The sequence below is a fragment of the Nannobrachium achirus genome, assembly GCF_963921795.1.
Source record: "Nannobrachium achirus genome assembly, chromosome: 18".
Lineage (NCBI taxonomy): Eukaryota > Metazoa > Chordata > Actinopteri > Myctophiformes > Myctophidae > Nannobrachium > Nannobrachium achirus.
Genome location: NC_137825.1, coordinates 56547613 through 56559563, shown reverse-complemented (window position 1 = coordinate 56559563; position 11951 = coordinate 56547613). Strand labels below are relative to the sequence as shown.

The 11951-nt window shown below is 41.8% G+C and overlaps 2 protein-coding genes across 2 annotated transcripts; one reads left to right on the top strand and one right to left on the bottom strand.

Moving 5' to 3' along the window:
- Positions 1–2849: 2849 nt before the first annotated feature.
- Positions 2850–7264, bottom strand: h3f3d (H3 histone, family 3D). The gene is made up of 4 exons (XM_080746994.1): positions 7190–7264; positions 5741–5879; positions 3485–3638; positions 2850–3302 (listed from the first exon to the last, which is right to left on the bottom strand). The coding sequence occupies exons 2-4, from the start codon at positions 5866–5868 to the stop codon at positions 3174–3176; spliced, it is 411 nt and encodes a 136-aa protein (XP_080603120.1). The 5' UTR covers positions 5869–5879; positions 7190–7264; the 3' UTR covers positions 2850–3173.
- A 1521-nt stretch (positions 7265–8785) lies between these two features.
- On the top strand, positions 8786–11738 carry cUnh8orf33 (chromosome Un C8orf33 homolog). The gene is made up of 6 exons (XM_080747766.1): positions 8786–8850; positions 8941–9018; positions 9161–9684; positions 9786–9876; positions 9990–10136; positions 10914–11738. The coding sequence occupies exons 2-6, from the start codon at positions 8991–8993 to the stop codon at positions 11141–11143; spliced, it is 1020 nt and encodes a 339-aa protein (XP_080603892.1). The 5' UTR covers positions 8786–8850; positions 8941–8990; the 3' UTR covers positions 11144–11738.
- The last annotated feature ends 213 nt before the right edge of the window (positions 11739–11951 follow it).

Genomic DNA, 11951 nt, shown 5'->3' with positions numbered 1-11951 from the left:
TTTTTTTCTTCTTTTTTACATGTGTGGACATTTTGACCCATTTCCTTTTTTTTTTACACGTGTAAAAACCCATCACCTACATAACAACAAAATAAACTACTATACAAAGACCAAGTAAATAAATAAAAGGAAACTGGGTACAGTTAATACATTTTCTTAATATATACTGCTAATGTACTTTCCAAATGTAGGCTACTTTAAAACAGTGGTTCCCAAACGTTTTAACTCGAGAGACCCAAAAGAAGAAATTTGCCCGGGACCCAATCTAGTGAAAACAGCAGATCTACAAGCTCACAGTGCGTCGCTTCGCCGCGTTGTGAGCTTGTAGATCGGCTATTTGCACTACTTCTTAAACATGTTTTCTCATTTATGGAATTTCTTAGATTTATTTTATTTATTCATTAAATCATATAGCATTTATTTTTAATCATGACATAAGGGACCCATGAATGGGTCCCGAGCCAGTGTTTGGGAACCAGAGGGCTCCCCTAGTGGCGAAAAAAAGAACCTCTGGGAACTCAGATTGGAGGGCTAGTAGTAGGCAAGGTAGGTCGGACTTGCGTACAGCTTGATGGAAAGCCGGAAGAATATCAGCGACGCACAACCATGAGTTACATGACCTCACTGAAAACAGGCAGGCAGCGTTAGTTTTACCTAAGATGACCGTTCACTTTGTCCACCAAAATGCGTGTTATGGGTAGATTGGTGCACCTTTCAGTGTGTCGTGGGATATATGTCGGTAGCACAGCAAGTCTGAGGTAAGTAAACCTTTTAAGCTGACAGCACACGTTGGTCGTAGTAGGGGTGGTTCAATGACAATCTATTCTAGACAGACCCTAGCATTATTTATCGTGACATGATTTGAGTGAACGAGATTTTTTTAAATCCAAGATCAAACTTAGATTTCTGTTACGTTGCGTCCACATTCAGGCTTATTTCAAACAGTTCAGACTGACTCACTGACTGTGTTGTACAATCAGTGACGTTTTCATAACGTCAGACACCCTGCATTTCACTCCAAGGAGTCATTGTTGCATCTTTGGTCGGCTAATCTGTGCAGTGGTGGGTGGGAAAAGTACTCAAAATTCATGTTTTACTTAGTCAACACTGCATTGGCATCAAAATGTACTTAACGGGGTGAACCACCCATTTTCAATATTGAACTGTCATTAATATACCTTTGAGTTGTGATGTGGAATTAAGAAAAAAGCCTCCCCCCTTCTGTGTTGCTTAGAACTGGAGGATTGGATTTGGGGTTTGTGTTCACGGTGTACTTTGCAATACTAACCCCACAATCTTGGGGTTCTCCCCTTTAAAGTACCAAAAGTAAAAGTGCTCATTATGCAGAATGTCCCATTTCAAGTAGCGGATACAAGCTTGGCCAAAATGTATATAGGGTTGAAGTTGTTAATGTATGCTTTGTAATAATAATCAATTTACAAAGTAACTACATTTCTCAAATTAATGTAGTGGAGTAAAAGCACAATATTTGGATCCAAGATGTAGTGGAGAAAAATACAAGTATTGGAAAATACACAAAGTACAAATACCTCAAAACTGCACTTAAGTACAGTACTGAAGTAAATGTGCAGTTACATCACTGAATCTGTCTTCCTCTTCGTCAGGACACTGAATCATGTCAGACCCTTCACCTTGGCCTCCCAGAGGTTGGCTCGGTCCAGGAAACCAGCAGACGGTGAAGAGGAGGTGAACAACGAGCCCATCAAGTTCTCCACCAGCAAAGCCAGCCACATGGCTGGCTGGAAGGTGGACCGCTCTTTGGGAGTGCAGTATCAGCGGCCCTGGTGGAAGGTTCTTCCCGTCTGTCTAGTTTGTATTAGCTTCTTGCTGTGGTGTGTGCTGCGACCAAATTCAGACGTTGACGATCAGCTAGAGAAGCATCTCTATGAACACTTGCCTGGTTTACTTTCAGATGAAGACGAGGAAGAGGAGCAACCCACGAGCAAACCAAGCTAGTAGCTTTGGGACTTTGAAAGATTGTGTTATTTATTTTTGCCAAGTGTTTTTGTGGCATAGGATGGGGGTGTCTGGTAGAGTTGCGACAGCGATGCTTTTACCTTCCATTGGTGTACAGATCAGTGCTGCACCTCAGATTAAGCATCTGCTACAATCAACCAGATTTGCCAGTTTAAGAATAATCCACTTCAGTGCATTGTGAAATGAAATGTAAATATGTGCGTTTAAGATTACCCATTGAGCCGCTTGTCTGAATTTGTCTTGGTTGCATTATAAATTGGTTCTAATGAAACTGCTTCTGAAGTTATTAGCCTCTTACAAAGCTTTGTTCTACCAACACATTACTGTAGCTGCATGCATCTCATGATATATTTGCAATACCAACCCTTTCATCCAAACATGTCCTGATTGTATTGTTAAATTCATCCATTTTTCCTTTTTATCTGGCAAGTTAAAGATCCACCCTAGAAATGTTATGAGCGAATGTTATCAATATGTGCACATGACTTTAGTTGGTGCTTGTTGGATCACTGGTACAATGTACCAGTTTCTAATGGAGGCAGGATGTTGCATTATTGAAGACGTGGTAACTGACAACCAGCACGTAACAGTCTATGGTGGCGTTTTGAAACAAACGTAGTTAAATACTAATAACCAAGCCTCCATACAGTTGCAATCTTGAGTTCAATCCATCAGAGGACTTAATTGGCAAATGGGCTGTCAAGGGTTGGTATTGCAAGCTTGCGGCCAACATCACTGGCCTGCAGCATCAAACACAACAAACAAACATGAGCTCCAACTTTTGACACTATACATGCTTCAAATTTGACCATTCCTCAGTCACAGCTGGATCAACAGCACAAGAGAGTCAATGAGGTAGTGGAAAGTTTATTTACAACGTGACAAATGCTTCCTACTACATGCACAGAATCCAAACTACTTGGACTTGAGAAAAGGGAATGTTTAGCAGAAAGCCTAACAGTTACAAATCTCAAGCTCTAATCTATAGGGTGAAAGTACAGCAGAAGGAAAGTATAGTTTAAAATGAATGAGATGCCTTAGCACTCACCTACCAATTAAAAATACAAAGTGTATACAAGTTTCACTTGAACTTCAGATAATAAAAAAAAAAAATACCCCAGCCAAGTCCACCCACCCAAACATCCCCCCATAAAGTTTAAAATCAACAGTTCAGATTAAGCACGCTCCCCTCTAATTCGCCTGGCCAGCTGAATGTCCTTAGGCATGATTGTAACCCTCTTTGCATGGATAGCGCACAGGTTGGTATCCTCAAACAGGCCGACCAAGTATGCCTCACTGGCTTCCTAGAATAGGGAAAGCAAACAAAGTTAGAATTATTTACAAATATAAGATCTTTACCTGTGTACCTTGTATCCATATTTACATGAACAGTATAACAAGCATAAGGCTAATGGTTGAAATTCTAATCAGCTAAATTAGAAATCAGGGTGGTATATCACACAAGAACCGAAAACCAAAGACTCACCTGCAGAGCACCAATGGCTGCACTCTGGAAACGAAGGTCGGTCTTGAAGTCCTGAGCAATCTCCCTGACGAGACGTTGGAAGGGCAGCTTCCTGATCAACAGCTCAGTGGACTTCTGGTACCGACGGATCTCTCGCAGAGCCACAGTGCCAGGCCTTAACAGGAGAGGGGGCACGTTACAGAAGGTCATTAGAAAATTAAATACTCCCTGTAATGGTTATCCACATGAACCCTAGCACACCTATTCTGGGAATGTTTAATTAGAGTCACAGTAAAAATGGATAATATTTGTGATATGGGCATATTAAAGGGATATTCCACTTTCAACAGGGAAACACCTTATGGGCTTTTAAACACACACCCCCATTGTAACTTCGCTTTTGCGAACGCCCATCATTTCGACCGGAGGGTTAGCGACTCACTCCAGGGAGGTTAAAGTTAGGGTGAGGGTTAGAGTCGGGTGTCGAAAAGATGAGATGTAGTAACAGCGACACACTCCCTGAACAATGGGTGTGTGTGGGAGAGGCCCTGGGCCTGGAGGGCCTGGTAACATTTACATCAAATATCCAAATATTGAATCAAGCTAAATAAAAACTGTTCAGGGTGTTCATAAAAGCCTGATTAGACGATAAAATTACCAAAAGTTCTTTTGAAAGTGAAATATCCCTTTAAGTGAATAAAAATCTACCACACAACACATTGCAATGCACTGTGAGCTTAGACATACTATTTGATGTACAAAGTTAAAGGTTATAATGGTTAAAAACTTCAAGGGGGTTAGGGTTGGCAAATTACTCAATGATAAATATCTAAATATTGAAGCAAGCCCATTAAAAAAAGCCTGTGTATATTTGAAGTGACTCAAGACTGAATCTGAAAATACCATATAGCACTACCAATTCCTCCCCCTTTTAAGTTAGACCAGTGCTACTCAACCCGCGGCCCGCGGGCCGCATGCGGCCCTTTCCGCATGTCTGTGCGGCCCGTCATGATCATGCCAAAAAAAATATGATTTTTCTAAGCCTGTCAAAGTTAACGCGAAACGCAAAACGCGGTGATGTTTGACCCTCGGTGCACTCCGTAGTTAGGGATAAGAGTCAGGAAGCGAATGCAGTAGCAGTGCAGAGATGCAGGCGGCTACACTAGAGCTACAGTACAACGAGACAGTCAGACAGACAAATATGCGGAGATTTTGCAGCAGACAACCACAGTCGGGCTCACTGGAGAGGAGACGCATGACGGTCGTGCGATATGAACGGCCGCGAATCCCGCGATCGTCATGTTTCAGTCTAATGAAGACCTAGCCCTTGTCTCCGCTGCTTGTCTCTCCCTCCGCGACTCCGCCAGTCAGCTCCGACTATAACTCTATGGCACCGACAGTCCAAGCATTCCAACAGATCGCGCTGCAGCCAAGGAACTATGCTTATTAACACAAATCTCCTCCAACGAGCTGTTGTGTTTTACAAAGCTCAAAGCATCAAACTGTTTTACAAGTACAGTGCATCTGAGGGGGAGTTGAACTGTACTTGAGTTATTTTTCCATACAATAACTCTCTTCACCAAAAATAGCCGATCTACAAGCTCACAATGCATCTTGTGGTGAGCTTGTAGATCGGCTATGTCCCCCAAGAATAGGGATGCTGGGGTTTGAGTGATTGAATAATAAGTATAAACGTTTATTTATTTTAAATCTGTCCTATTAATGAAAAGGAGTGTTAGTGGCATGAGAAAACATACCTTTACATTGCCAAAGTTCACTAGCTTTGCATACCCAGACACAGGGGAGGTTACAAAAAGGTTGAACCAGAACTGTTCATTTTCACTTCACATTTTGTGAATAAAGCCTAATTTGATAAAAAATTCAAATGTCATCAATTTCATCATTCCATCCATGACAATCTTTTGGTTCAATGAGGTTTGGCCTGGCTTATGGAAATGTGGCTGTTTTCTGTGCGTTTCCTTAATTATTAGACTGTGTACTGTACAAAATCAATGTAAACGTCCAAAATAGGACCGTCATTTTTAGCTTGCGGCCCTTTGGACTTTTGGTATTTTGCTGAGTGGCCCCTGAGCCATCTCAAGTTGAGTAGCCCTGAGTTAGACTATGCCAGAAAACAAGCTACGCCTGTCCTAGCCTAGCACAACTTAACAATCCACCCATGTTAAAAAAGATACTGCAGTTAGTTCGCTGCATTAGTATAGTATATAGTATGGGATATGCCTGTCCCACCAACTTGTCAACACTGCAGATGTTTACCTGTATCTGTGTGGCTTCTTCACACCGCCGGTAGATGGCGCACTTTTCCTTGCAGCTTTAGTAGCAAGTTGTTTCCTGGGAGCCTTTCCTCCCGTGGATTTTCGAGCGGTTTGCTTTGTACGTGCCATTATTTAGTGGTCTGAAATGAGAAGACGAACAAAGAAAAGTTAGAATTCGCCTGAACAGCAGACCAAAGCTTGTATATCTGCTTGCTAGTGTCACTGAATGTTGGCCCATGGCATGGACGCCATAGCCCATGTCAGTGGTTCCCACTTCCCAGACATTTTATCTAACCCCAACCCAAAAGAGAAAATAAACGTTTGCCCTGGACCCAAGCTAGTGAAAACAGCAGATCTACAAGCTCACAACACGTCGCGAGCTTGTAGATCGGCCATTTTCACCAATTTCTCAAATTTACGCATCCTTAGATTTGTTTATTAATGAAATTACTTAGTAAAATCATTGACGTTTTCCACGAAAATCAACTTTTGGGATGTTTTGCAAAGGTTTAAATATTAAAAACTAAATAGGGGGAAAAAAATATAAGGGACCCACAAATAGGTCACGCCACACCGTTTGGGAAACAGTGACCTAGGTGGATAATTGATCATTGCATAGTTATAATAACAATGTCTCACATCTCACGGTTTTACTTTTAATGATTCACATTTGGCGGCATCAATCTAAAACCGCGTAAACTGTCTTCAAGCGTCTTGGATTGCTTGGCGGGATCGCCGCATAAACAGCGCGACCGCCATTCGGACCCCCCCCCCCCAACTTCGTTAAATATGGCGCCTGGTTTAACAGAAACCGCCTAACCACATCATCACAAATACAATTCTCACAAACGTAAACGCATTTGCAGTCGAGTGAATGATGCAACCAACGTTTCTGTTTACAATATGCGAAATGCCCGTTCCCTCCATAGCGTCCGGGTCATTTATTTATTCAGCACAGCCACAGTAAACCTGAAATACCAGTCCAACCACCATTACGGTACAGGCAACCTACACGTTTTCAATTCCGTCACACAGCTAAAAAGGTTTAACTGTGTCAAACATGGCGCCGGGATACGTTAAGGCTAGCTAGGAGGACTCTGGTCCCAGGTTTACTTTATGTTCCATTAGAAGCAACGTTGTTTTACAATCATTCCCTGCCTGCTCCACGTGGAATGTTGGCTAAAAGAGACATAGCTTTTCCCAGGGCGCCAGATAACATGCTGATCTAGACAAATTATGGGTAATGTTATTTGCTGAGAGCGATCTGTGTCTTGTCTCAGCAATAAGGTTACCTATTCTCTGGAGCCCGCGTCATTTTGAGCAACCCGGCGGCAACATTGTTTATCATCTCTGTACCAGACATACTAAAAATTCAGCAGTTGTATAAAAAGATAGCGACAATCACGAAGTTTACAAACAGTTGGGAGCAAATTTGTAAAACATAAAATACCTTGTTTCTCTCCTGTACAGCTGCTGCGATCCTCAAACGTGTCTGTCTAGTGGTGGTGTGTGTCTGACGTTGTTGTTGAACAGAATGAGGTATTTATAGGTTATGACGAGCCTCTGACTCTTAAGACCCACCCACGAACCTATGCGATTGGTCCGTTTTTGAACTGAAAAGGATGTCATTGGTCAGAGCTAGGTTTACTACTACACATGTACTTGTGGGAAAAGGTCTGATTGAGCTCTAGGGATTGATGATATATCAATATGAACAATATGGTGAGAATTTCTTGGTGACAATGTTCACTGTTGTTGTGTGTTCACTGTTCACAAGCCCTTTTCATAACGAGGACAGAAATACAAACTAAATAAAACAAGCATTAATCTGCAAATAAACATGCTTGTTTTGCTCACTGCTACTACTGCTACATACACTGTCTGATCATAAGTGAGATAAGTGTACTTGATGTGTATGCATTCTATTAATCTGTCTGTAGGCCCCACACACGCACACACACACACACACACACACACACACACACACACACACACACACACACACACACACACACACACACACACACACACTATAGGCCTACATACGTTTACTGATGTTTAGGCCTATATCCTTGCAGACTACACAAGTGCAAATTGACCCCCCCTCCCCCATGTTTTGCCCATTCCTCATTGCTGCTAAAGTTGTCTTGGTTTGAATGTGTCCTGACTCCTGTCTATACTTTTGAACATTTACAAGTCAAGATACAAGTTACTTTTATTTGCCACACAACCAGGTTGGTGGTATTTAGTTTCAGGTTTAGCTCAACTATTCCCTTCCTGGCCTGCCTGCTACCTGTAAGCATGCCTAGGCTATACCCCCTTGGCAAACAAAAAGTTATGGTAGAGATGTATTCTAAAAACAATTGAGACAAACATTCCACCTAGGAACACACTAGTTCCAACTTCCTAGGTGCCCAGTTTTCCTTTGTACCCAGACTGTTTTGGTGCCCCCATGCTTTCTAGGATCTCCTTTTAGTTGACCTTGTACCAGAGATTTGTACTTTCATGAAACTGTACTTTTTTCTATTGCAAACTTCTAATACATTCTTCAATCAATCAATCAACCAACCCACCTTTTAGTTTCCTGTGTGACCCTTTCTCCACATTCAGTCAAATCTGACCCAAGCCTTGTCCTGGAGGCTTATATTATATATAGGCTATAGGCTAGTATGCAGACATATTAGTTACTTGTTCACATTTAGTTGTTATCTAGCTAGACTTATATAGTTTGCTTCTCCACAAATTCTATTTAGATGGCTTGTTTAGATGCTTGATGAAAGCAGGGGAAATGTCAAAGAAACAGGAATGAGTCCATGTTGTTTGACATAATACTATTTTGAAATAAAAAAAGTATTTGATGAGAGACCTTGCATTTAGAGGACAACACCACAACATTGCCGGAGGCATTAGGCCTAGGCTATATTGAATTAGAATATGATAAAAGTGACAATTTTAAGGGGAGGCACACGCCACCAGGGTTAAAAAAAAAAAAAAGAAGAAAAAAAAATCCCGGAACGTTTCTCTTAAGAAATGTGATCGGTCGGAGTTATTTCTAAGTAACACCATGGCTACACGAGAAGTTTCTGATCAACATGTTTCACGTATTTAACGGTAAGGAAATAATATCCAGAATAAATCTGCATTTATTGCGGCATTGGCACTGATTGCAGTAATAGATGCGACCCTGTTTCCCCTTTTGAGATCTTGAAATAAACGCACGATCTGGAAAACCATCGAACTGAAGTGTCGTCATGGACGAGAAAAGGCTGCTGTTTATCGGTACTTTAACTTCAGATATCAAATATCATATGACAACGAAAAGCACAACATTAATCAGCTCTTGATGGGCTGTTCCCTCCCTCCCTCGTGTGTGTGTGTGTGTGTGTGTGTGTGTGTGTGTGTGTGTGTGTGTGTGTTTTAGATATTAAAGCCACACCAAACAACTCCACTGCTGCTCAGACCAACCAAACCAGCCTGGGGAAGCGCCTCTGGAATCCAAGTGATAACTCCTTCACATTCAACTTCTCTGAAAACTCCCCCACATTCAACTTCTTCTCTGAAAACTCCCCTGCACCAAAGGAGGAAACCCCCTCTTCATATTGGAACCTGCCACCACCAGACAAAGCATCAGGCCTGACACATTCTACTGAACAGGACTCTGGGTTTTCATTCAATTTCCTAATACCTCCTGTCACTTCTGAAGACATGACAACGGACACTGCATCACCACCCGCCCTCTCAGGGCTGTGTCTTACGGGCGATGAAACCTGCGCCAAAGAGGAAAACCCCTCCAATTCACCGGTGACTAATCCCACGTCTGAACCATCCGAGTCATCTAAAGGTAAGAAAAAGAAGAAATCTGGAAAGGCAAATTCCTCGGGATGCGCAGAGGCACAGCAGACACCAATCACGACTGAGGCCAGCGACGCAGATAAAGGCACACTGGTCAGTGTCAAACTCTTCATTTGGGTCTTGATGACTCTGTAGGTAGCACGCGTGAAGTGATTTATGGTCATATATGAAATTAACTGTGTTCACAATTTCAGACAGCAGAACAGCAGCTCCAAAGAGAACTGGACTGGTGCATTGATCAGCTTGAATTAGGAATGAAGACCCAGAAGTCAACATCAAAACAAAGTTGGTAGAATACAAAGTCTAGCTAATGGCTTTAAACAAAATGTCTTGATTTAACATACGGCATTGAGGTGAGACATGTGAGACACAATGCTCTGATTGTATTCTGTCTGTAGAGGAGGATGCATCCCGTGCCCTTAAGACTCTGCGTAGCTCTAAAGCTCCTTTGGCCAAGAAACGGCAGGTGATGAGAGCTATGGCTGGAGATTACAGGAAAGCGATGGAGGTGGAGAAGGATAAGCAGTATAAACTCATTCAGAATGGTAAGCAGACCCTGTGTTGTAGACTGTGTTGGCACGTACTGTAGTTGTGGTGTCGTGGGTTCAAGTCTCATCGCCTGATTTATAGTAAATTGTACAGTGGTGATGCAATGCATTAACTTGAAGATAAGCTATCGTCTACAAGCCCGTCTTGGGTAGGGTGACCATATTTTCAGCCACTCAAACCGGGACGCAAAACACTGTTGCCTAAAACTGGGACCCTAAAAGCAATGCGCACGTTACCGCGCACGCGGCAGTCCACACACACGCACCGCAGGCTTGCAAACAAGCAGTGAGTGATTGACAAACAGCCTCAGCGTTGAATTCAGACACGCAATGAATTTGTTCATGTTTTCTGATTGGTTAGGTGAGCATGTTTTCATGAAAAGAACATGATAAATGTCTATGCAACCACTGAAAACAGCTAATATTATTTGAATTCTGCTGAAAACCGGGACAATTTTGCAGTGAATGTTGAAAACCGGGACCTATTAGTGTTTTAGAGATATTTGTCGGGACACCGGGACACGCAGCTTGAAAACGGGACTGTCCCGGGTAAAACTCTGGTCACCCTAGTCTTGGGTATAAAATTAGGCATTACTTTGCCCCTGTTTCTCTCCACTATATCTTGAATAAGTCAAATATATCATAAAGGAGTGTGATTATACTTGTGTATAAGAAAAGTACAAAAAATGGCTCCAAAGGTGAAAAGGCATACATTATTTTCACTAGTGTCTGTTAAACCCAACTCATTGACAACACCGGTCTTCTCTCCTCCAGCGATGACAGCAGCCCAGGTCAAGGCTGTGAGCGATTCTTCAAAGAAGTCCGTTTTCCACCGGAGAGCCGAAGTCAAAACGGAGACCAACGACTGCACAGCGACAAAGAGCGAGCAGGAAACTTTGCAAACGGGAGCCCAAGCTCCAAACACAAGCACACATCCCCAGGGGGAGGCGTCACATTTTGTCTTAACGCCTTCCAAGGAGGAGTTCTGCTTCAATTTCCTCTGATTTCTTACCCCCCCCCCCCCCCCCCCCCCCCCATGGCCATTTAAAATATATTTGACAGAAAACAATTTAAGTTACAGCCATATGTCAGAAGAAAGGACTTAACCAAGTCATGTTTTACACAATGTGGAAATCTGTAGTAGAAATGAACTGCCATCAAAATGTCTTCAATGATGTTCAGAGGTAATCAATAAAGAAATGAAAACTCGGTTGAACACCTGTGTTCCAGCATCAGAGATTGAGCAATAAATAATAATCATCCAAACTGAATCTGTTTTGTCTTCTCAATAAGCAGGTTTAGAGGTTTTCCAACACCATAATGTTGTATTTGTTTTGGTCTTCATTTCATTATTTTGACTCAAAAAGAAGTGTTTTTATATGCATATATGCATGTTTTTTCCTTTCCTTTTAAAGGTCTGTGCAAACTTTGGTGAGGGGTCTAAGAATTAAGTGGCCTGGGCTGTCTTGCAACCACAGAACATCCAAATCAGAAACTACATGAGTTTAACGACCACATACGGACAATCTGTGTTCTGAAAATATACTCCTGTAAGTTATTTTGACTTTGTGTGAACTGTATGTTCATCCTCAGATAAATAATGTAATGTCTAAAAAAATAAATGAAATAAAAAGTTGGTAAAAAAAAAAGAAAGAAATCAAAATGTTTCTACCAGCACCTTAACACATCTTTTGTATAGGTATTTGTTAATCTTTTTTATAGGGGTTTCAAATCTAGCAACATACTAATTATTACTATGCTATTTTATGCCACTTCACTATTTATTCTCTGTCACTATTCACACACTAACAA

Bases quoted from the DNA above. Each gene is read 5' to 3' on its own strand.
- cUnh8orf33 (XM_080747766.1), top strand. From the start codon at position 8,991: ATGGACGAGAAAAGGCTGCTGTTTATCG. The intron at 9,685-9,785 runs GTCAGTGTCAAA...TCACAATTTCAG, and splicing joins ACGCAGATAAAGGCACACTG to ACAGCAGAACAGCAGCTCCA. The intron at 9,877-9,989 runs GTTGGTAGAATA...TTCTGTCTGTAG, and splicing joins GAAGTCAACATCAAAACAAA to AGGAGGATGCATCCCGTGCC.
- h3f3d (XM_080746994.1), bottom strand. From the start codon at position 5,868: ATGGCACGTACAAAGCAAACCGCTCGAAAATCCACGGGAGGAAAGGCT. The intron at 3,639-5,740 runs GTAAACATCTGC...TCTCCTGTTAAG, and splicing joins AAGAAGCCACACAGATACAG to GCCTGGCACTGTGGCTCTGC. The intron at 3,303-3,484 runs GTGAGTCTTTGG...TCCCTATTCTAG, and splicing joins CAGCCATTGGTGCTCTGCAG to GAAGCCAGTGAGGCATACTT.